At 48.8% G+C, this 24,486-nt stretch overlaps 1 protein-coding gene across 4 annotated transcripts; it reads left to right on the forward strand.

Moving 5' to 3' along the window:
* The first annotated feature begins 36 nt into the window (after positions 1–36).
* Positions 37–22,717, forward strand: FKBP15 (FKBP prolyl isomerase family member 15). 4 transcript variants are annotated; one of them, XM_081340009.1, is made up of 29 exons: positions 37–174; positions 5,192–5,301; positions 5,667–5,751; positions 6,999–7,068; positions 7,409–7,483; positions 7,640–7,738; positions 8,527–8,676; positions 8,827–8,895; positions 9,068–9,211; positions 9,738–9,880; positions 10,246–10,294; positions 10,586–10,705; positions 11,153–11,246; positions 11,885–11,988; positions 12,723–12,819; positions 13,091–13,200; positions 13,742–13,849; positions 14,856–14,950; positions 15,070–15,172; positions 16,947–17,118; positions 17,398–17,534; positions 17,736–17,891; positions 18,558–18,710; positions 18,811–18,903; positions 19,110–19,220; positions 19,748–19,855; positions 20,004–20,560; positions 21,110–21,206; positions 21,326–22,717. In XM_081340009.1, exons 1-29 carry the CDS (start codon positions 122–124, stop codon positions 21,401–21,403), a joined length of 3,540 nt encoding a protein of 1,179 aa, XP_081196135.1. In that variant the 5' UTR covers positions 37–121; the 3' UTR covers positions 21,404–22,717. The 4 variants fall into 4 exon arrangements, with proteins under 4 accessions (XP_081196135.1, XP_081196137.1, XP_081196136.1 ...); XM_081340011.1 differs by having other exon boundaries at positions 18,573–18,710; XM_081340010.1 differs by having other exon boundaries at positions 13,094–13,200.
* Positions 22,718–24,486: the final 1,769 nt, after the last annotated feature.

Here is a 24,486-nt window from a genome sequence, read left to right on the forward strand (position 1 = left end):
TCTCGGAGCCGCTTCCTGGAGTGGGCCGGGCTTCGCTCCGCCGGCGCTTTTACGACACTTTCCGCCTCGCTTTGGGGCAGCGCGGCAGCCGGGCGCGGCGGAACGGCGGGGGCCCCCAAAAATGTTGGGGGGCGCCGAGGAGGACGATGCCGACTTCCTGTCCCCGACGGGAGGGTGAGAGCGCGGGAGGGGGTCAAGCCCTGCCGAAAGGGGGGGCTGTGGGCGGGACCGGAAGAGGAACTAGGTACTTCCGTTCGCTTGTCAAAGCTGAGGGGCCAACCTGGACCACCCCTGCTGGGGCTAATCCCTAATATATATATAATATATAATATATAATATGTAATATGTAATATGTAAATGTAATATATAATATAACAATATAACAATATAACATGTATATGTATACGTATATGTATATATATATATATTTGTTTTCGTAGATTCTCGCGGGTGTCTGTATGTGTAGATCTAGAGTCTCGGGTTTCTTCCCGCGTTCCTTTCATCTTCAGAAAGTTGTGGCGACGTTTCGACGAAATCCCATCCGTCATCATCAGGCCGGAGTGTTCCTCCTGCTGCTTCCAGGAGCAATGCGTGGTCTGGCTGTTTGGAAGGAAAGGAACAGCCAGTTGGAAGGAAAGGAACAGCCAGACCACGCATTGCTCCTGGAAGCAGCAGGAGGAACACTCCGGCCTGATGATGACGGATGGGATTTCGTCGAAACGTCGCCACAACTTTCTGAAGATGAAAGGAACGCGGGAAGAAACCCGAGACTCTAGATCTACATATATATATTTGTATATATATGTATGTGTATATGTATATAAGGGACGCGGTGGCTCAGTGGGTTAGGACGCTGAGCTTGTCGATCAGAAGGTTGGCAGTTTGGCGGGTCGAATCCCGAGTGCCGCGTAACAGAGTGAGCGCCTGTTACTCGTCCCAGCTTCTGCCAACCTAGCAGTTCGAAAGCACGTAAAAATGCAAGTAGAAAAATAGGGACCACTCCGGTGGGAAGGGAACAGTGTTCCGTGCGCCTTTGGCGTCTAGTCATGCCGGCCACATGACCACGGAGACGTCCTCGGACAAGCGCTGGCTCTTCGGCTTTGGAACGGAGATGAGCACCGGCCCCTAGAGTCGGAAACGACTAGCACGCGTGTGCGGGGGAACCTTTACCTTTTATATGTATATATGTATATATGTGTATATCAAATATATATGTGTATTACACATATATGTGTAATATATGTGTATGTCAAATGCTTGTTAACTATTTTTTTAGATTACCTTGCTAGGCCCCAAACATGGGACAAATCTTTATTTCCTGTGTCAGCCTAGCAAGGTAATCTAAAAAATAGTTAACAAGCATTTGACATATATATCTCCCCTTGCTTCTCAGCTAACAAAGCGAGAGAGATCCTGTGGCTTAGAGGTGAAAACAACTGCCTAATGTGTAATCAGCCCAGGTTCGAATCTCAGAACGGTATGGCTGACTGATGAAAACTAATAAGTTTGAAATGCATATCAGTCTCCCTTAATTCTTTGTTAGCAATTTAAAAATTTACACATATATGTGTATATGTATATATGTATAAAATTTCAGGGGAGGGCCATTCATCCATCCCCGAGTGCCTCTGAGCCCGTTCAGAGTGCATTCAAATTCAAAGGTCTAAAATCAGAGGTGGCTTTTTCAGCCCCCCCCAGGGTGCCTCTGAGCATGTGCAGAAGGCATTTAAAATTCAGGAGAGGGGTCTGAAATCACAACTGGCTTTCTCGTTGCTTCTGAGCATCTGTAGAGAGCATTTGGAAAGGACTTTTCCATAATAATGGATCACACACCCACACAGAGACCCCCTGGTAAATCATAGATTGCTTAGTGTGGCTTGTGGATGCCACCATTTGTAACTTAACATTAGTGGACAATGTGCTTTCGGAAGGTCACCAGGTTGGACAGGCTTGCGCTAGTAAACGTGGAATCTTATATTCTCATGTCAAAAAAATAGAGGCAGTTACTGACGTGAACAGGCATAACAGTGTCAGAGATTCTCCTTGGTAGTTGTATATGGTCTGTCAGCATTAAAGAGGTTGGTGGGGAGAACAATTATCTTGTCTCTGAATGTCGCAAGAATGTGCTTAGTTAAGGCTGGGAGGTTATGCAATCGAGAAGGGTCAGGGCAAAAGGTCGGGTGGAAAGAAGCTTGTATTGATTAGATTAGTGTTTGTGACTCCGCTGGCTTTGGAAATATGAGGGGGGTTGGGGGAGATTATTCCTGCCTGTACTACTTACCTGTATACCTACATTACTCCAGGCTAAGCAACGTGCAGAGCACAGGGGGGGGAAAGGGATAAAATATTAAGCCAAAGAAATGAAAGGCATCAGAGAAAGAATGAAAACTTAGTTACAACTAGCCTACACAAACCACCATCTCTGCACGTCTGCATGTCATGCCATGCTTTCCATCACCAAGATAGGGCGGCATATAAGTCCCAATAATAAATAAAATAAATAAATAATAAGTAGTTGCAGAGAAGAGCTTGTTGGCTTGCAAGGTAGGGATCGTGGTTTGCATAATGGGGCTTAAGGTAAAACTAGGGTCTGGCTTTGTTTGCGGCCAGACATGTCAGAACTGAGCAGCGTTGTCCTCAAGCTTGCCTGGAAATATGTGGCGTGCACATGACTGAGTTAAAGATTCTTGGTGTGTGTGTGTTGTGGTGGTGGTGGAAACAGGATGAGAAAGGAGGAAATTTCATGCTAGGGAAACTCCACCGTTGCACTGCTGTGATCACCAGAGCTGGCTTTGCAAAATGGAAGATTTTGCAAACATTGTGGGCAGTTTCCAAGATGGTCCCTGCATTCCAAACCCCTGAGATGTGTGAAGGTATCAGCTTTTCCCCCAGCCTAGCTTTTGAGATAAGCTGGGACTACAATTCCCAGAGTTCCTTTGGCCTTTGCTGGGTGGATTTCTTGTATTTTTCAGTTTGGGGAAAGATAGTATGTCTCTGTCTGTCTGTCTCTCTCTCCCCCCCCCCTTCAGATTTGCTGATATATATCCTTTAGTCAGATATAAAATACAGATAGTCCTCGACTTACAACAGTTCATTTAGCGGCCGTTTGAAATTACAACGGCACTGAAAAAAATGACTTATGACCGTTTTTCATACCGTTTTTCGTAACCCTGGTCTCGCGATCAAAATTTGGACAGGTGGCAACCAGTTCATATTTTAGAGGGTTGCAGTGACCCAGCGTTCACGTGATCCCCTCTTGCAGCCTTCTGACAAGCAGAGTGACTGGGGAAGCCATTTCACCTTCATTTAAGTGTTGCTAACTGATGCGATTTACTTAACAACTGTGGCAAGAAAGGTCGCAAAACGGAACAGGGAGAAGGGAGCTGATGCTTTGGAGGAACTTGGCTGCCCCTGGGATCCTACGGATTGTAGCCCCAGGAAAAGTCTGCAGAGCCCTAAGTTAAGAAAATGCTTGGCCGTGGTCTCAAGAATAGCTGGAGGCCATCCTGCTCCTTTTGATTCGGCTTTACTTCCTTTTTTTTCCTCCCCCTTTCCACCCATCCGGAATTAGCTGAGCAAATGAGAAGCAGCTGATTGGGGCAGCTTTTCAGGCCTGCAATCCAATCCAGACCAGTCACGGGGGACGTTGTCTCATTTCCCTTCATCTCCCGTTCCAAAAAGGGGAAGGAGATAATAAGATGGTGTTTTCCTGAGTTGGGAAGAACTACCAAGGCTTCAGCTTTAATTGGAAACTTATGTCCTGTTCTGGGGCCGTTCTGGGACGTCCTTATTTCGGTGAAAGCGCTGCGATTTTTATCGATGAACAAAATGCTCGTGTTTATCATTATTATTTAAAATGTTTATTAGCACTGATGGCGTTACCTGGTTTGGCGATGAACCAGCTGCAAGAGAGCACCAGGGACCCCACAAAATGCTTATTTCCCCACTCCATTGGCAACACCGATCAAAAACCACCACCACCAAATCAAAACGTTCCCAATACTGAATAGGCTATTTTTTTTTAATAATTGAATGCCTACTGGGGGGGGGGGAGCGGAAATGGCATTTCTGACCCCTTTTTGCAGCCCTCAGGGAGAGATCCAGGCTGCAGAATTCAATCTGGGGGGTCAGCCTGTTCTTCCTTCAGGCTCCTCGTTTCATAAAACGCCGTTCCTCCTTGGTCTTTCTGAATTCCGTTCCCACGGATCTGAACTTCTCTTAAAGCCTGATTCTGCAGAATTGGTCTCTGGAGTTAGGTGTCCAGAGCAGATCTGACAAGCGATTGGTGTGATGACTCCTTAAGTTTAGAGACTCGCCTCTTAGCTTTTCCAAGGTCGCTCGGCAATTCCAGAGACCCGATCTTGTGCAAATTGAGAATGGTGTGTTTTTTTTTGGAAACTCGAGTTTGCATTGTTAGCTTCCCAGCCCCCTGGCTGCTAATGCTTCAAGATGGGAGAAGAGGAGGAGGATGAGGAGGAGGAGGAGGAGGAGGAGGAAATGCAATTATCCTTGAGGAAAACAGTCATGAAGGTTGTGAACAGAGAGGCACAGCCAGTCGGAGCCGAAGGTGGCCATGGCGAATTCATGGCGGACCGAGTATTTTTGGCAAGCTGCCCACGGGTCAGTTGGTTTGGTTTATTGCAACCTTCGGTCCCAGAATATTGAGAGTGTCTGTTTAGCCCAGGACTGAATATTTCGGCTTGGCAATTGGACTTAGCACTGAGGGAAATTCTCAGCTTTTGCGATTGATTTGACTGCGGGAGTTTCTAGCTCTGAAGACTTGTGAAAACAGGACAGGGTTTCAAGGCAGAGTGGAGTTCTTTAATGCTTTGGCGTAGGGTGACTCAGCATGGTGCTGGTCCTCCTTGTGCTTCACCTCCCAGTGGGCATGGTCCAGGTTTGGCGGAAGATTCTGCAAATTTGCATATTTAATTTGGACAGTGCCTGCTTGGCTTAGGGTTATGGCTGGCCACAGCTATCTTGTGGGGTGTTTCCCCCCCTAAACTCCTCCTCCTCCTCCTAGCGCTGATGATGTTACCTAGTTTGGGTCAAGAAACATCTGCAAGAAGACAGCCAAGCTCAGAGAGCACAGAGGACCCCTCATTTCAACCCTGAGCCACAAATATTCTCCTTTACCAGTTCTCACCTTTATTTCTCTTTATTAACTGGACACTTCCCGCTCTTTCTGCAGGGCCAGGCTGGCTTCTCTCTTTGGCATGGACCAGACAGCCCCTGGTACTGGGAATGAATTTTTCCAGTATACAGCCCCCAAACAGCCTAAGAAAAGTCTTCCAGCCACAGGTAAGTAATTGTTGGCCCAAATCCCGAGCAATGACAGCTTTTTCCAGCGGGGGAAATGTAATGATGCCCTCCGATTGATCTGGCTGGGATAACAATTTTGAAAACACTCGGCCGGTGAAAGGCTCCTTGAACTTGGTGGGGCCGGGACCCCCTAAATCAATTAACGTGGGACCCCCCTCTGTTGAGCACAGGCAGCCTTCGACTTCTAACCGCCACGAAGTCCAAAATCTCTGTTGCTAAGCGAGACAGATAGGGACCCTTCCTCACTCCACTGTCAGGGGTCAGCGGCTTGGTCTTCCAGATGTTTTGGCCCGCATCCCACTGCAAAATGTATAACAGAGTGTCTTCCTTGTGTTTCGCTTCAGGCGCAGGCCCTCCATCTCAGAAGCCTCCTCCGCCTGGAGGAGTGCCCTCCGTCTTCATAGCCACAGCCGTCCACGCCTATCGGTTGTAAGTACTAATAGTCACTACTAGAAGTGCTCCTTCTAGTATTATTCGCCCTTATGCAGTAGGTGTTTTTTTTTCCCCTGTGGGGAAGGAGGGTTCAGAGAACACCAAAGCCCCCATCCTTCAACCCCGAGCTACCAAGAGTCTAGAATACAACCACAGGGGTTGGAAGGGACCTTGGAGGTCTAGTCCAACCCTCTGCTCAAGGCAGAAGCCTTATACCATCCCGGGTCAAAGGGTTGTCTGGTCTAGTTTGGAAAAGCTCCAGCGATGGAGCTCCGAGAGGTGAGCGTTCACCTGATTACAGGGAATCCTCAACCTTTCGGTCGCTAAACGAGACACTTAAGTAAATTTTGCTCCATCTTACCCCCCTGCTGGCCGCAGTTGCTGGGTGAATCAACTGCAGTTGTTAAGTTCGTCACCCTGAAAAACGGGACTTAGGACCGTTTTTCACGCGGCATCCCCAGGATCGTGCGATCAAAATTCGGACCCTTGACTCATTTACGATGGCCGCAGCGTCCCCGAGGGAATCACGTGATCCCCTTCTGCGGCTTTCTGAGGAGCAAAGTCGACGGGGGAAAACCAGATTCCCTTCGCAATCATCTTACTAGCCTTACCACCGCAGTGATTCCTCTTCACAACGGTGGTGTCAGAATCCATTTATATCATATTCATAAATGTATGTTTAAAACGTTGTTCCTGGATTCTGCCATCTCCCGAGGAGGAAGGAACGAATGTGTATTGAGCCTGTATTAGGCATTTCAAAGGAAAAGAGAAGCCTTTTGAACTGGGGGAACAAAAGGGAGGGCTAGGATAGGTAGCATCTGGCTTGTGTCAGGAAGAGAGCAATAAACATAAAAGGTCCTAAGTTCCTTTTTCCCACGAGAGGGATGATACGAGGTAAATGATGGGGGACTGACCAAATGGGGTTAAGGGGGGGTTGAACCAGGAACTCTTTATAAGATTTTAGTTTGTAGAACAATATTAAGTCCTGTCTTGTATTCCTACAACCAAGCATGTCATAGTAAAGATTCCTTTTGGACTAGATTTGGCTCCAAGAGTTTTGTCTTCCTAAGACATGGTTTGGGGTGGGTCCTGACAGGTGGCAAGAAAGGTCGTTAAAAACGGGGCAAAATTCTCTGGACAAACGTTGCCCTTAGCGGTGGGAATTTTGGTGGTAAGCCGAGGAGTCCCTGTGTCTTAAGATTAAAAGCGTCCGAAGCTGACAGGCTGTTACTGTCTCCTTCCAGTACAAACGGGACGTATGTGAAACAGGGCAAATACGGAGCGGCTGTGGTAGGGTGCCACGCAACCCAGGAGGTAAGTGGTGGGACTCTGGGTGGCCTTAGTGCTTCCCTTTGCGTCCTGGTTTCTAGACCACGTTGTTTTGAAAAACTCAAAGAGGCCTAAAGCCAACCCCTTCTACCTGAAAGAGCCGGATTGGGCGATAATCCGGCTTCATTCGTTCAATCCTGATTTTCTATAGAAGTCTCCCCATTGGTTGAAAATGCACTTTCATTACACTTTAAACCCGAATTCAATAAGATCTGTTCCGTGTGAATTTGCTTGCTGCGGCAGCTCAAGGGGGGGGGTGTCTCTGAACATCCTTGGGTTTTTTCCCCCCTTCTTCTTCCTCTTTTCCACGGCGTATGGAATCCAGTACAGGATCCTGCTTTATATAAACCAGCAGCAGCAGATCACCAGCGCAAGAATCCACGCAGGCTTTGTGTTCACGGTAAGCCTCGGGGATTAAAGGTTGGGGGGAAAAACTTGACATTGGTCTGAAAGCCTGTAACGAAGGCTTCCTGGATGGGTCCATGGAACGCGTTAAGTAATTTTACCATTTTACCACCCAGAACTGAGGCTCGTTCTTTTTTATTGTTTTATCTAGATCCAACCCAACAACTATGGGACATTTTATGATGATCAGAGGCAAAACTGGTCCATCATGTTTGAATCTGAGAAAGCAGGAGTGGATTTCAGCAAGCAGGTGCCCACACTGTGCTCGAAGCTTAGTCCTGCCCTTGGGCGAAATGAAACAGCTGTTCTGAGTGGCCACACTGTCTTCCTTCCTCCACCCTTGTCTTCCTTCCTTCCTTCCTTCCTTCCTTCCTTCCTTCCTTCCTTCCTTCCTTCCTCCACCCTTGTCTTCCTTCCTTCCTTCCTTCCTTTCTTCCTTCCTCCACCCTTGTCTTCCTTCCTTCCTTCCTTCCTCCACCCTTGTCTTCCTTCCTTCCTTCCTCCACCCTTGTCTTCTTTCTTTCTTTCTTCCTTCCTTCCTTCACCCTTGTCTTCCTTCCTTCCTTCCTTCATCCACCCTTGTCTTCCTTCCTTCCTTCCTTCCTTCCTTCCTTCATCCACCCTTGTCTTCCTCCTTCCTTCCTTCCTTCCTTCCTTCCTCCACCCTTGTCTTCCTTCCTTCCTTCCTTCCTTCCTCCACCCTTGTCTTCCTTCCTTCCTTCCTTCCTTCCTTCCTTCCTTCCTTCCTTCCTTCCTTCCTTCCTTCATCCACCCTTGTCTTCCTTCCTTCCTTCCTTCCTTCCTTCCTTCCTTCCTTCCTTCCTTCCTTCCTTCCTTCCTTCCTTCATCCACCCTTGTCTTCCTTCCTTCATCCACCCTTGTCTTCCTTCCTTCCCTCTCTCCTTCCCTCCCTTCCTCCTTCCATTCTTCCTACATTTCTTTCTTTCCTCCCTCCCTCCCGGTGAACACGTGACCCCTGCAATTCTATAAGTCTGAAGTTGCCTGGAGTTACTCCGAGCTCGTTCTTTTCCCTTACAGCTCTGCATCGCCAAGCATAACAGCAGCCCTTCCCCTGATTCGGTGCTGTGCCAGGATCTGATCCTCGGAGACGGTCCAGCCGTGGAAGCCGGCGACGCGCTCGAAGTCGCCTTTACCGGCTGGCTCTTCCAGAACTCCGGGCTGGGGCAGGTAAAACCCAGGAGAAGGAAGGATCTTCTCAACCCCTTAAAAAAAAAAGAGAGCTCGGGACGGTTTTCCCGAGTTCGCGGGATTGCTCTCCGTGCCGCGAAGCGCTCGGTTCCCCCCTTTTCACAGCCCGCTTGCGTTTTATCCTGACAGGTCTTCGACTCCAACGTGAACAAGGAGAAGCTCCTCCGCCTGAAGCTGGGCTCTGGCAAAGTCATCAAGGTGAGGGAGGCAGTCCTGTTTCAAGGGGCTCCGAGTGGCATTTGGCGTTTTTTTAAACGTCCTGCTTTACCCTCTCAGCTAGGGAAACCCATGTGATTTAAAGCTCTGTTTTCAGGCTTAAGGGAGCGAGCGAAGTCTCATCTGTTTATGGCTTATGGTTTTGTTCCCAAAGGGCTGGGAAGAAGGGATGCTTGGTTTGAAGAAAGGAAGCAAGCGCTTCCTAGTGGTCCCTCCAGCTCTGGCTTATGGGTCTCAGGGAGTAGCGAATCACGTGCCTCCGGACTCGACCCTGGCTTTCGAGGTGGACGTCAAGAGGGTAAGCTGTTGTGTTTCATTAGGGGGTGTTTCGCAGCCAACCTGTGTAGCTCTGTCTGTCTGGAAAGCGCAGAGAAGAGCAATGAAGATGATTAGGGGACTGGAGGTTAAAACAGACGAAGAACAGCTGCAGGAATTGGGTAGGTCTAGTTTAATGAGGAGAAGGACGAGGGGAAACACGGTAGCAGTCTTCCAGTATCTCAGGGGCTGCCCCAAAGAGGAGGGAGTCAAGCTCTTCTCCAAAGCACCTGAAGGCAGAACAAGAAGCAACGGATGGACACTCATCAAGGAGAGAAGCAACCTAGAACTAAGGAGGAATTTCCTGAAAGTGAGAACAGTTAACCAGTGGAACAACCTGCCACCAGAAGTTGCGGGTGCTCCAACACTGGAGGATTTCAAGAAGAGACTGGACAGCCATTTGTCCAGAATTGTATGGGGTCTCCTGCTTGAGCAGGGGGTTGGACTAGAAGACCTCCAAGGTCCCTTCCAACTCTTATTATCCTGTCTCACGCCTCCATCTTTCTTAGGTGAGGTTGGCCAAGGACGCTGCTTCCAATGGGCAGAATGTGGCCCCCAGGGATTCCCTCACACCCTCCCCAGGACCAAACGCTGAACATCTCAGCACCGACCCTGCAGGGTGTCCTCCCAGTACCCTACCACCAAAGCCTGGGTGAGTTAGTAATTTGATTTGAATTTTTCAATCCTCTCCCGCACGTTCCGTTTTTGTTGGGCAGGCTCTGCTGTTTGAGAAAGAATCGGGAACGCTAGAAACCGTTCACCTTCAATTCAAATGCTGTAGGCCAGCGATTCTTACCTTTGGCAACCTTCAGACAGGTGGACTTCAACTCCACCCTGGCTGAGGAATTCTGGGAGGTGAAGCCCACACACCTTAAAGTAGCTGAGGTTGAGAAACAGCGGTGCAGGCTTTTAAATGCTTCAAACAGACCTTCTACGCTGCTCAGCAGTTCTAAGCCTCCAATTCAGGGGTCTTCTAACTTTGGCCCTTTTATGACTGGTGGACTTTTTATGCCACAGGGAGCCAGCTGTGCGGGCCAAATCCAACTCTCTCAGTGAACAACTAGCGGTAAGTCTTTGCTTCACCCAGACTGGCGTACTTTCTCCAGCTTTTAACTGCAGGGGGGCATCGAAACTCCGTTTCACCTGAATCGAATCTTGTTGACGACAACTTTCTGACAGTTGTGGGAACTAATTCTGAGTCAAGTGGAATGAATTCATTCCCAGCTAACCGAGAGACCCCGTGCTGCCTGGTTTTTGAAAGTTGAGAGGCGGGGGTCCCTGTGGGCTGATTTTTACAGGCTGGGCCCAGGAAATTAGGACGTTTCATCTGATACCTTTCTTTCTTTCCCTGTGTCAGAACCCCAACATGGCAAAAGCAAAGCTGATTTCACGAATGGCAAAGATGGGTCAGCCGATGCTGCCTTTCCTTCCCGGTTCGGCTCCGGTCCAGCTGGACTCAAGCGACTCGGAGATCGAGGTGGGTGGGCCTCAGAATCTGGAGGCTACTGCAAATGTGTGTGTGTGTGTGGGGGGGGGAATCCTTACTGCTCACAAGGATCGGTCTTGTTCCAAATTCCCAATTCTTTCCTTTACCATTTTATTGTAAGCTGCCTAGAGAGTCACATGTGAGATAGGTAGATATTTAAATTGGTTGATCGATTGATTGATTGATTGAATGAATGAATGAATGAATGGGAGAGACAATTAAGGAAGCATGAAAAGATAACAATAGCTCACAGTTTACGGCGGCATTTGAGCCTGCACATATGATCACAAGTCAAGGAACTCGTGTGACTGGGCCCGATTTTACGCCATTTGTTTTGTGCTGCCTTCAGGGTGGCCTATTAAAGGAGAAAAGTGCTTTAGGATGGCAAGGGAAAACTTAAGATAAACTAATACATCCCCTGGTGGGTGTGCATTTCAGGACCCCCACACCTTGCGAGAAGCTGCTTATCCCGTCACATCTTCTCCGCTGAAACCATCTTCCCCAGCTGGTCTTCCTCAGATCACAGCCCAAGGCATGTAAATCCATCTACTCTCAACCTGCGTTTCATCTTCAACCTGCATTTCTTAGTAAAGTAGTGGGGGGGGGGGGAGGGAAATATCAAAATGCCTTCCCTTGGACCCCAGTGGTTTTGACACTGTGTTAGCGTATTGTCCATTGGCTCCTCCAAATTTAAGTGAGACCAGAGGGGCTAGACACCTGGTTGAAGAACGTAAAAATTCTTGCCCTTGTCTGTGCATTCTGTGCTGCCGTAGAATTGCTCTGCACTGCACTCCATGGCCCCAGGCTACTCCTCCTGGCTATCTTGGGTTCTAGAACCCACCCAAAAGTCACCTTCAGAAGAATGATTTTTAGTTTCTTCTGGTTTCTGCACTGGCTTACGTTCTGGAGGCCAGCAAGCTCAGACTTGGAATCTAGAACCCACCCAGAACTCACCTTCAGAAGAATGATTTTTAGTTTCTTCTGGTTTCTGCACTGGCTTACGTTCTGGAGGCCACCAAGATCAGACTTGGGATCTAGAACACACCCAGAACTCACCTTCAGAAGAATGATTTCTGGTTTCTGCAGACGTGTGTTTTATCTAGCTCCTGCGTTGACCCCACCTTTCTCAACTGCAGGACTATTCACGGTCTCCCCTTTCCCCACCCCCAGGGCCCCAGGCTCCTGCTCCTGGACTCCAGGTGCCCTCAGCTGCTGTGATGCCTACAGCCTTGCATCCACATCCAGCTCTTCCTGGCTCTGCTCAGAGTCTCCAGGTATGGGTGTTGATGAGCGCTGTGTCCTCTTTCTACCCATCTCTTTATATTTAGCCTGCCTTGCTCTGGCAGTTGTTTCTCAGCTTGATCCCAGGAAGGGCAGCTAAACCATGAACAGATCAGAGCTCTTTCTGCCCGGAATGGACACCTCCCCCCCCTTTCCCGGTCCTCTCTTCAGTTGAAAAAGCAGAAGAGAATCTTGCTGCCTTTGATTGCCTGTGTATAGATCTCTCATTGTAAAAGGGACCACTTGCTGGAAATTCACGTGTTGATCCTTACTGTTTCTTTGGATAAATAGACGTATTCCTCAGCTTATAACTCTAATGAAGCCTGGGAATTTCTGTAGGCCGGAAGACGGAATCTGATTTCAGGACTCTTTTTGCATTCAGTGGGTCATGAAGTGAACGCAGTAGTCATTGGGCAAATCTACGTATCTCCCCCCCCCCGGTGTGGTTTTGCCAAAAACTGGTTGGAAAGTCTGGAAAGCAACAAAATAAAATCTGTGAATCGTTGAGCGCTTGACTGCAGAGAGAGGGCCTAGCTGCCAAGCCCTCCTGACCCGGGTGGGGTACGTAGCTGGGGGAACTCTGGAAACAGATTGTAAGTAGGTTTGAACAGTTGCTGAAACGACCAGTTGTAAGCTGAGGACTTCCTGTAGACTGCTAACAGTTTCCAGTCTGGAACTGAAAGCCTTGGGGCTAAAAGATCTTTCTGTCTTAACTTCACCCTTTTAGCCATACACAGGCATGAACTATGGGTACCCAGCACAAGGCCCTGCGGCAGCTTCCCAGCTCCAACCGATGGGGGCCATCTTTCCTGTTCCTTTCCAAGGTAAGCGAGGACCTGCACAGCACTGCCCTACATGGCCTGCATCGACAAGAGCGTGCTAAACCAGGATTAGGCACAGCAGCTTATCCCAAGAGAGAGAGGGATTAGAAGAAGCCCAGATATCTCCTTTTTTGTTCTGCAATTGCCAACGTTTTTATTTATTTTTATTGACGTCCGATCCTCTTCCTTAGCCTTTAGAGCAGCTCTTTCTGTTCACTGCTCTGATCCTGATACTCTCTTTTTCCAAAATTGTGTTTCCTGTTTCCTCCCAAAGCAGCCGGTGATATTGGTTCTTTCTTAATGACGGAAGCCAGGCAACAGAACACCGAAATCCGCCTGTCTGTGGGCAAAGTGGTGGACAAAATAGACCAGCTAACTGCTAAGGTAACATCAGAGTGATGAGGTGAAAGCTGGCGTTAAGGATTTTGCTTGTCTACAAGCCATACTGATTAGTCTAGGAACTTTCTTCCCAGTTCAGCTGGCCAGATGTTTTGGAATCCCACAAGCCCACCAGTTAGGCAATTGGCTGTCTTAAGTTGAATTGTGGGGTCCTTGGTGCTCTCTGAGCTTGGTTGCTTGCTTGTCAACCTTTCATTACCCAACTCGGCAACATCATGAGATGTTGCACCTAGAAGGCTACAGTTCGATCCTGAGCTACCGATAGTGCCTTCTGTTGGAATTGGATATCTTTTTCTGGGCAACGCTTAAGTTGCCACAAATCGGGGCAGCTTCAGTTTTGTCCTCCTTACATCTCCTTTAGAGTGAGTTCTGGGTGGATGAATGGCTGGGATCATGCATTACATTCAACTATAACATCATGTGTGAATCCCATCATGGTTTAAACCACTCTCTTGAATGCATCGTAGCTATCGTGGATCGAATAAGATACCTTAGGCAAGGTGTGATCCGAGACCTTATCTCACAGGTGGAGGAGCTCCAGAAACAGAATTCAACCCAAAGCTTGTTACCAAGTATCTCCTCTGTTACCATGGAGACAACCATGATCATGACCAACATCCAGCGCATTGTCCAGGTAAAATGAAGAAAGAGTGAAGTGTTGATCTTAAGCTTCTCCAGGATGCTTTTGAATGTATGTGTGTGTACATGGAGCTTGGCCTCCATAATGAGTTCTTAGTTTTCCATTGACAAAAAAACAAACAAACTTTTTCCATTTAACATGATTGCCAATTCTCTGGAACGATCCATTCCAGGATCGGGGCATTTTGTCCATCCTTAGTTGATAATAGAACATCTGTCCCCTCGTTGAAGGAGATGGAGAAGCCCATCCTACTTAAGGAGAAGACTTCTCTGATGGCATTGGCAATGATGTCCATACAGCTTCCACCCTCTTTTGCCGATGGGAGTTGTCCTACAGAGCCATCTGGAGATGTTTCACAGGAACCCAAAGATGCTTTTAACTGGACTTCCTTGTCTTTCTTTGAAGCTGGCGTTAAGGATTTGCTGGTCTACAAGCCATACTGATTAGTCTTGGAACTTTCTTCCCAGTTCAGCTGGCCAGATATTTTGGAAACCCACAAACCCACCAGATAGCAGACACATTTAGGCAATTGGCTGCCTTAAGTTGAATTGTGGGGTCCTTGGCGCTCTCTGAGCTTGCTTGCTTGCTTTTCCTTCTCATCCAAGATGCTTCTTCAGCTCCAACTGGACGGTGGGGAATGGAAGGATTTATATTCCTTGCAGACTCCGCTGACCTTGAAGACAGAGAGAAACCTCCAAATGGCCTCAGTGACTCTCTAAAAGAAGGCAAATGACCAGCTGTCCGCAAGGAACGTAAATCCTTCCACTCCCCACCATCTGGTCAGAGCTGAGGAAGCTTCTTGGACGAGAAGAGCAACATCTTCCAAGAAAAAAAAAACAAAAAAATAGTCCGGCAGCCTTTTGAAAAAGCACCTTTGGGACAACTGTGACTTGGACGACTGAGGATCTCCATAGATGTTTATCCCGGGAACCCCTGGCCGCTAATCCCGAGTAGAAAAGGACGCTTTCCAATCTTTTTTGGGGGGGGGTCCTCTCTGCAGGAAAATGAGAGGCTGAAGCAGGAGGTTTTTGAGAAGAGCAGTCGCATCGAGGAACAGAACGAGAAGATCAGTGAGCTGATTCAGCGAAATCAGAGGTGAGGACTCCCCCCCATTGATTAGATTGATCGATAATTGGTTATTTCCATCGGACGCTCGCTGTGTCTCCATTTGTGAAGGCTGCCTTTGATCTGCGGCTGTCTTGTCTTCCTTCCAGATACGTGGAACAAAGCAATCTGTTGATGGAGCAAAGGAACAATTCTCTGCAAATGAACACTGAACATTCTCAAGCCAGGGTTTTACATGCTGAGCAAGAAAAGGTAAGGACACCAAGAGGAAAGGGGGACATTTGAGAGGCAGGGCAGCTTAGAAATGAAGAGAGCGCCTCCCCCCGCCCCCAAACCTTGGGCTTCTAGCCAGCATTTAAGGTTAATTCTCTGCTTACCACCATCCGAATCGTGTGGCAGCGAGGTGGGTGGCAGATAAATTGAATGTCAATAAAAGTAAAAACGTAGGCCCAGGAGGATTGTTTGAAGGGTCCAGATGGTTTCCAGTGTTTCACCGTGTGGTTTCGGGCACTGAAGGGCATCAGGCTGGGAAGAAGCTGGTTGTATTGGAACTGTTTTGTACCAGCCTACTACCGGCCCTGCAGAAAAAGCAGGGACAACCCCTTTACAAAAAGTATTGGAACAGAGATTGTTTTTTCAAGAGCACCAGGGATGTGACTCACAATCTTTTTATTTTATTTTGGCTAACAATCTCTCTCTCGTCTCCTCTCCGGCTTTCGATTCTGGTGGCGTTAATTGTCCTTCTCCTGTCACTGCTTTCCCCCCCCCTCTAGTACCTGCTACCACCGGATCGGGGGTGGGATCAGGTGAGGCTCTGTTCTCGGTTGTCTGGAATAACCTGGAATTTCCCCTGCCCCAGAAGTTCCCATTTTCAACCTGAGCAGGAAAAACGCCGGTCTCCTCGCCAACTGTTTTACCTCTTGGTTTTTCGGTTTGAATAGCCTGCATTCAGCAATGTGGGTTTCCCAGAAGTTTCAGCGGTCTGCGTTAGCGATCCAAGCAGGTTTTAAATATATTTAATATATGAATAATTCACGAGTCAGGGAAAAAAAACCCTAAAGTTCTTTTGATAAGTTTACTCACTCCCGTGTTGTTGAGTGTTGCAGACCGTGGTGCAAATTGCAACCTGAGGCACGCTTAATCAGCTGTGCAGAACTGAACTTTATTTGGAGCGTGCAAGGGCTGTTCTCCAAATGTGATGCTGAAAGTAATTTGAAAGCTTTTCTTTTCTTTTCCTGTTTTTAACTTTGTCTTTTAACTGCTGGTTGCTACTTTTTCGTACATTTCAATAAAAGATAAAATTTAAGGAAACAAAAAAAGGGAAATCATTAGTGTTGGAAAGTTTGTAAATGTTTTTAAGACTAGACCACCCATTTCAGCATCTAATATTTTGAACGTAAGGGGGCGAAGACTGTGAATTTTCCCTAAATTTACATAAATGTCCATTCAGAAGCAACCCAGTCTGATGCTTATTATAGGATGTATTACTATTTCAGCCTTTTGAAGCAATGTCCTTCCTGAAGTGCAGGAAAAACTTTGCCCGTTGAGATAATTTTTACTCAGTTGTGATGCAACCCACAATTTTGAATTGGCAAAAGAATAATCAAGGAGAAGCACCGCCTAAGTACGTTGCTTTGTAGTAGTGACTTTTTTGTAGGAGGACAGGTAGATCCTGATGGCTGGCGGAGTCAAGAGAGGAATCAGCCCGGAATCCTTAACGTTCCCACAAGCGGTTTAAGACCAGTCCCTCTTGGATTCCATTAACTCTTTTCTGGCGCCAACTTAGATTGACTTAGGAGTTGAAGAGATGCTTGGGCGTAGGCATGAGGAATAAACCAGCTTAACGTGAACGTGACGCCTAGCCCCGATTCTTTGCACCTGGCGTTTTCCTACACAATCTCAGCCTCTGGAGGGATATCTCACCTGTTACCTGTGCTTCCATTCCCTCTTTTCCTCTTGGAGAAAAACCCTTGCACAAATTCTCCCTCGGCTTTTTCTCCTGATGGATCTTTCTTTCCCGTCGCAGGTGAAAGTTGTCGAGGAACTGGCCGCAGCTACAGCCCAGATCTCCCGGCTTCAGCTGGAGCTGACCGGCCATCAGAAGAAAGAGGTGGACCTGCGCTCCCAACTGAATGCGGCCCTGAAGGAAGCCGAGAGACAGGCTGCCCAGCTTAACCAGTTGCAGGCCCAGCTGACAGGTAAGGGAAGGTGAGGAAGATGCTGAAGTAGAAGACATGTCTCTAAAGTAAAGCAGAGCACCTGTCTCAGACAGATGAAGACCTCCTTGGATGGGCCGGTCGCTGTCCTCCACCTTCTGCAGAAGATAGAATCAACCCAGCCTTTAGATCAACCCAACCTTTCTTCCTCGCAGGCCCCCCCCCCAAAAAAAACCCTCCTTTAGACCTCCTTTAGGGGCGCCTCAGAGCTGTGTTTGCTGCCACCTCTGTGCTTTCTTCCTCTCTCCTCCACTCTTGCAGAGCTTCGGGAGTCATCTGAAGAGGCCAAGAACAAATTCCAGGTGGAGAAGCAGAGTCGGAAGCAGCTGGATGGGAAGGTGGTTGCTTTGGAGGAAGAGCTGGCTGACCTCCGGGTGGAGAAGGCGAACCTAGAGAAAGTGAGGACCTCTGTAAGGTCTAGAATCCTCACCGGCATTCGGGATTGTGCCCACGACAGACATTCTGGTTGGTAGGGACGGGTTTGCCGCTGGAGAATTTGAAGGAACACTCCGTTCCCCTTGTCCTCCCGTCTTGCCCAGCCCGTCCCCGCTCAACCTACCCCTGCTTTCAGCGTCTCGCCTCTTCTTCCTCTCCTTCAGAATCTTTCCGAAAGGAAGAAAAAATCTCTCCTTGAGAGAAAACAGGCCGAAGAAGAGGCAGATGAGATCCGCCGATCTTACCAGGAAGAGCTGGATCAACTCCGGCAGCTTCTGAAAAAGTCACGGGCATCCACCAATAACGTTGCTTCGGAGCAGGTGAGAGGCAGAAGGGAATTTGCCCCCACGCGCAGCTGGGTGGCCGATCTCGGAAATACAAGCTTTAAGCCTTAAGGAAATGCTACAGTATTGAGGTTGCCTTTTGCTTCCGAGAAATTCTGGTTTCTGTGGAATCCTCGGCGGTCCCTGAACTTGGTCGTTTGCTTGCAGACATTTTACGACCCAGCTAGGTAGCGCCATCAGCACAGGGAGGGTGGTGTCTCTTCCCTGTTTGTATACAGTAGCTTGCTCTTCCAGTGTGGCTTGTTTCCTTGAATAGGGCGTCGTTTTCTCCTGGATTGATTGCTTAGGTAGTCCCTTGACTGGGATATTGCTTTCGGCTTGTGATTTGTCTGGTGTCAATCCCGGCTTATCTGGGTGTTGGCTGCTAAAGGTTTCCAGTTTTGTTTTGTTTTTTCGTTAAATTTTTCAAAAAGCTGCTCTCTGCAGCTAAATGGGCCAATGTCGCCCTTCACGCCCCCCCACGCCCCCAATCTCATCCACAGTGCTGGGGAAAGTCCCCTGACCCTAACCACTCAGCCTCCTTTGTCGAGGCATCACATGGCAAGGCGCCAAGTCACCGCCTTGAACGGCGTTTGGGGAGCAGGAAGGCCAGGAGATCGGTGTGCTAGGATGGAAGTCAACCGGTCTGTTATCCCGGGGAAGTTTTCCCTTCTGCAGAGCGAGCTGGAGTCCCAGTGGGAAGCCAAATGCGAGCGTCTGCTGAGCTCGGCCAAGGAGCAGCACGCCCGCCAGCTCCAGGAAGTGTGTGAGCAACGGGATGCCCAACAACAGAGGGTCTCCCAGCTGGAGGAGAAGGTAGGTGTCCGTAAGGGAAGGAGAGGCAGAGCCCGCTGGGGGCTGGAGTCAAGAAAGGAATCAGCCTGGAATCGTGTTAGCCTGCTTCCCTGCTTTCTAGATTTCTCTGCTCAAAGCCAGCAGCAGCTTGGAGGACCCCAAATCCACGGAGCTGCAGGATCGAGTAGAAGAACTAGAGGCCGTTAAAGGCAAGGTGAGGTTCACCCCCCCCCCGCCCTTTCCTAGGCACAGACATATTAAGCGCTATTCAACCCTTTTTCTTTTTGCATTTTAACTTTGGAAAGAATTTTTTTTAAAAAAAATGTATTTTAAAAAAAAGAAGAAAACGTGCCGAACTGGAGGCGAGAGAACCGCTTCCATCACGCCGACCTTTTTTGTTTTGTCTAAACCCCCTGCCAGTGTGCAGCCTTGCAGTCCCAGCTGGCGGACCTCACTGCCCATTATGAAGAGCGGATCCAAGAGCTGAAGAAGATCATCAGTAGGACCCCACCGGCAGCTTCAGCCGAAGAGGTATACATCTTGCCCCTCCAGGGAGACCTCTTATTAAATGGGATCTTTTTTTTTTCCTTAAAAAAAAAAGGTCTACATTTTGGGAGTGGAGAATCTGTACATCAGTAGGAATTCCAGCCTCCTGTTTAGTCGGCAAGCGGCCCGTAGGAGGAAGACCTGCTGCCAGATCAGCTCTCTGATAAAAGCAACAACAAAAAAAAGTAAATTAAAATCTCAGATAAACCCCTCCGTAGTTCACAGGAGGCTAAGTGGAGAAGGGAAGCCCGCTCAGCCCTGCGAGGTTTTGTTAACGTGGGCTTTAAGATCAAATAAAAAAATAAAAGGTCGGATCGGCCTTGAAGGACAGACCACAGGGCTTTGCAGAATTACTTCTATCTCACCTAATAATTTCCAGAAGGGGCTGAATGGAAATTATAGCGCTGAAGTGTGTGTCTGTGTGTGTGTGTGTGTGTCTGTGTCTGTGTGTCTGTGTGTGTCTTTCCTGGAGACTTTCTTCAGTACACATCTGGATCCCCTTCCCTTTCCAGGTGAAAAAGATCATGAACAGTGTCTTCCAGTCCCTCCGAGGCCAATTCGAGTTGGAAGAGTCTTACAATGGAAGGATCGTCCTGGGCGTGGTCATGAACACTATCAAGGTACCTCTCAGGTCAAGGGGACGTTGACCTCCTTGGCTTCATAACCATTCAGAAAAAAACCTCCTCATTTTTCTTCTCCTACCTGTCTCATTCGGCGGTTTCCTAATCCAGGAGACGTTGATTTTCCATCCTTCCTTCTTTGTGCCAGACCATCACTCTGCAGCTGCTGGAAAGGTCTAAAGAGCGCAGCCAGGAAGAGCAGGGATCACGGCAGAGTGGAAGTCCCGTGGCCGTGGACCAAGACCGGCCAAGCGGCTCTAATGAGATGCCAGCCGTGGCATCTCCCATTCCTTCGGACCACCCAGAAGAAGACCCGAACAGGTCTGCTCCCGCTTCAGAAGGGAGTCAAACCATGGAGGAAGAGGAGACACAGCATTCAGGCACGCCTGCCGGGTTGACCCTCGCATCCTTGGACCCAGTCGCAGAACCTCCAGAGGCGGAGCGTAAGGAGCTGGTTGTGTCTGGACCGACGGAAGCACACGCTGGTGGTGGTGTGGAGAACAACCCTGCAGATCCTGCTCCCTTGAAGCCAACGGTTGAGGAGGCCGTGCCTACCCTGGGCCCAGAAAGAGAAGAGGACCCTTGCCCAGATGTTCCTCACCAGGGCCCGACCTCCTTGAGCCTTCCACCTGCTGCAACGGATGAGACAGTCCAAGCTGGGGAGATGCCACCACCAGCTTCCCTCCCTCCCAAGGTGGATTCCAGGTCAGTGCTTCACGAGTCAGGAGCTTCACGTCTGTTGTCTCAGCTAGGCTCTCGTATCATCCCAACTCAGTTTGGCTGGAGGAGGCAGACTGAGATATGTAAAACTGAGGCCTTGGGTGGCCCTTAAAAGCGAGAGCGCCTCCATGCCTTGTAGGAATCTGGCGCAGTCAGCACCGGACCTCTTCAGCTCTTCCAGTGAAGGCCTCTCGTGCACAGCCGTTGCGTATTTCGCTCTGCTAAGGTTTGGCGTAGTATTGCAGGAGTTTGTTTGAGCAAACTTAGCACAGTACGGACAGCTTTTTTAACAGCAGTGGGATAGACTTACCATTTTTGGGGGGTGGGGGTTGCAACACGTAGATGCTGTGATGGGGAAGGCAAGGCAGGGCAGGACATCCTGGCTTCCCCCCTCCCCCCCCATGGGAAGAGAGTTAGGGCTTTGCCTTGTTCTTCAAACCAAATCAGCCTCTTTTGAGGGATGCTGGGATGCCAGCAGTGTTCAGTCGTAATTAAGAGACGGCTCAAATCTGTTCTTTTACTCGTTTCTCGCAGCACCCCTGAGGGTCAAGCCAATTTGTCGAACGCAACCAACTGTAAGCTGCCTTCATCAGGAGGTCCACCGGAAGAGGAAGAGGATGATGAAGAACTGGTGAGGCCTGGTTTTTTGGGGGGGGGCTGCATGATTGTATATTCCCTCCTTCCCCCTTCAACCCTCCACTCTGGGAAGTGTTCCAATCTCACACTTGTCTGTCTTCTCCGGTCCTCCAGAGCTTTAAGGGACGGCCTCCCCCCACCCCGCTTTTCGGAGACGACGAAGACGACAGTGACCTGGATTGGCTGGGATGAGCAACCGGGCGAAAGCTGGAAGACGACTTGCCATGGGAATATTTTCTGCTTTGTTGTTTTGCACACAGAGGGGGCGGCCTTGAGAAGTGGCTGGTACTCAGGTAGCCCCTGCGAGATTCTGGGATTGTCACTTGTGTGTGTGTGTGGGGGAGGGGAAGCTTGAATACACTCTCCCTGCACTGAATCAAAGAGCAAGCCCTGAATCTCTGCAATTCAGGCTCCTGCTTTCTTGCAAGCGAGAAAATCTTCACCGAGGGAGAGGTGGAGCTGAAAGTGGTCTCCGCACCGTTCCGGGATTCCTTCCGCCATGCAAATGTGATTTTTGTAACCCTGAGATTTTTTTTTTTCTTCCCGTCCGCCCCATCTGCCCACCAGGTGCTTCCGAGGGTTCCCCTTGCCTCCTGATCGAGATCCTTCCTCTGCACATTGAGCAGAACAATTGGGAGGATTTTAAATGGTTAGCCAAGGACCCTCTTTTTTTCAACCAGACCAGGGAGAAGAAGGATGGGTTGTGGGGAGTTTCCAGCATTCCCGGGTCACTTTCAAACTTTTTTTTTCCTTTTTCCGTGAGGCTCCACCCAGCGTTGCACTGCAGGATGGAGAGCCTTGAAAATGGCTGGAGGACCGAGAGGTAGTTTTAGCAAGGGAGGAATGAATTGATCCAGGCTTTTTATTCAACTTTCGGGCGATCGATCCATCACCGTCTTCTCCCTACTTCTAAATGACTCTCCTGCCTTAAGGGTGAGATGGGTTTTTTTCCGGTCCTCTCCAGCTCAAGACGGCAACGATAGAAGTGGCCCCCTTCATCTCTATGCAACGTTTCCCCACTTAAAAAAGCCTTTCGGGCTGGAGTTATTTCTTGGAAGGGTTGGTGGGAGTCTGTGTGGGAGGCAAGCCAGATTCACTGAGCTTTTGTCTAGCAATAGCCGAGTCTCGTTTTAGAAGAAGCGATGGGAAATTTCTTTAAAAAGGTCACCATTTCTAATAAACTCAAGACGTACGAGGAAACACCAATGGAGCTAGTTTTGGGGATGAAACACCCCCCCAAAATTCCCATTTCTTTGCCCCTCCCTCCTCCCCCCCCCAAAGATCTTTAGCTTTGTGCATTGTCTTTTTGTCTTTACGACTTTCCTAACGTCAGTTCGGGATTTTTCTCTTTGGATGCAGAACGTAGCACTAACTCGGCTGGGCCTTCTGTTGGACAAATTTTGCCAATCTTGTGTCTTTTTTTTTTGTGGGGGGGGGAGGAGAAGGGGTGGAGATGGGAGGAACCACAAATAAAAGTGCAATTAAAGGAAATGCAATTGCCACTCATCCTGACTCTTTCTTTTAAGAGAGGGCGGATAAATATGGTTGCGCCCCGTAATCACACTTAATGCGTTGTGTGGAGTTTTCAAAATCCAGTGTCTGCAAGGATTCACAATAGGGGTCGTGGCTGCGTTTAGCCTGGGGGTGGGGCTGGCTAGGGGCATCTGGGCAGAGAATTTTAAAACTGGGGTATATGTGTGTGCATTTTTTTTTTGTTTTAATTCTGCTATTATTCTTTTCTCAGTTTTGGTAGGTTTACTATTTCAGAAAAGGGAGGACTTTGCTCCTGGTCTTAAAGATGATCAGGTGATGAAGGCACCATGCTAGAATCTGGGAAATTGTGAGTTCTAGTCCCGCTTTAGTTATGAAAGCCAGCTGGGTGACTTTGGGACAATCGCCAGGAGATGGTGAGTTCTAGTTCCGCCTTAGACATGAAAGCCAGTTAGGTGACTTTGGGCCAATCAGAGGGAGACGGAGAATTCTACTCTGCTTTAAAGCTGGCTGGGTGACTTTGGGCCGATCACCAGGAGACTGAGAGTTCTAGTCCTGCCTTGGGCAGGAAAGTCAGCTGGGTGACTTCAGGCCAGTCACTCTTTCTTAGCCCAACCCACCTCACAGGGTTGTTGCTGTGGGGAAAATAGGAGGGGTATTAGGTATGTTTGCTGCCTTTTTTATAAATAAAACGATAATAAAAGTAGGAGAAAAATCAAAGGCATAAAAATGGCATTCTGGAGGGCTACATAAAGCCTTGGAGCTGTAATTTCCCCCCCTTCTTCCCGCACATCCTTCCCACTTCGCATTTCTCTGCCACAGAAATGGCAGTGAATAAACAGAGGTCGATAAAGCTCTAGTTGTTTGCGGTTCTTCAAAGAGTTAGACCCTCTATTTTTTTAAAAAGAGAACTTTTAATCACAACTTTCAACAGTTTTCTATAACATAACATGATAGGAGTCAGCAGAAATGATTACAGAATCGTTTAGCCCTAGCCCAAGAAATGTGCCATTAGTGGTCCTCAGTGGCTGTGATGGCTGAAGATGAAAGTAGTCGTGGCATTATTGGAAATCATCCATCCATCCATCCATCCATCCATCCATAGAGCCTTCTAGCTGATGCTAAGCCACATCCTCCAGCATCTTTCATCCCTGGTCATGCTTGGCAGGGACTCTTGAGAATTGTAGACCACCATCATTTGAAACAGCTGTCCCTTCTGCCTGCCATGGAGAAAACCATGCAAATTCCCAATAGCGGCCAGAAAGAGGACAATAGGGGCGACCTCATCACTGCTGGATCAGAAAGTCCTGATGGTCAAGCAGGAGGAGAAATTAAATCTGGGAGCAAGCTATGGGTCCTTGATTTGTGGCAGCAGCTACATTTGGCCCATAGAAGCTTCTGGCTGAGAGCAGACTGAGATGCCTCTGCTCCTGGGGGTCCTGTTTCTCGCGGGAGAACTTCATCGTTCCTCAAGGCCTTCTTGAGCTTCGATGGCGCCTCCAGTATTCCCTGCTCAAGAAAAGACCAGCGTGAAGAAGATGGAGACGGCAAGAAGGATCAGAGTCACCGCAAAGCAAATGCGCAGGTTCTCCACAGAGGCAGGGGCGGAGGCCGTCCTTAGAGGCATCTCTACCACCACGGCGTTTTGCATCTCCTGCAGACAGACCCCGCTCCACATCCTGGCATGGAAGCCTGTGGGAAACACCGGAACGATGCTGCTGACGGTGAAGATGGGCGAAGGAGGCCTGTAGCTGTACCCCAGAGACAGGGCCAAGTTGCCAAAG

The sequence above is a fragment of the Vipera berus genome, assembly GCF_964194415.1.
Source record: "Vipera berus genome assembly, chromosome: 15".
Lineage (NCBI taxonomy): Eukaryota > Metazoa > Chordata > Lepidosauria > Squamata > Viperidae > Vipera > Vipera berus.

Excerpts from the sequence above, each read along its gene's own strand:
- FKBP15 (XM_081340009.1), top strand. The coding sequence starts at position 122 with ATGTTGGGGGGCGCCGAGGAGGACGATGCCGACTTCCTGTCCCCGACG. Across the intron at positions 7,484-7,639 it reads ACGCAGGCTTTGTGTTCACG|ATCCAACCCAACAACTATGG; the intron begins GTAAGCCTCGGG and ends TGTTTTATCTAG. Across the intron at positions 10,295-10,585 it reads CTCTCAGTGAACAACTAGCG|AACCCCAACATGGCAAAAGC; the intron begins GTAAGTCTTTGC and ends TCCCTGTGTCAG.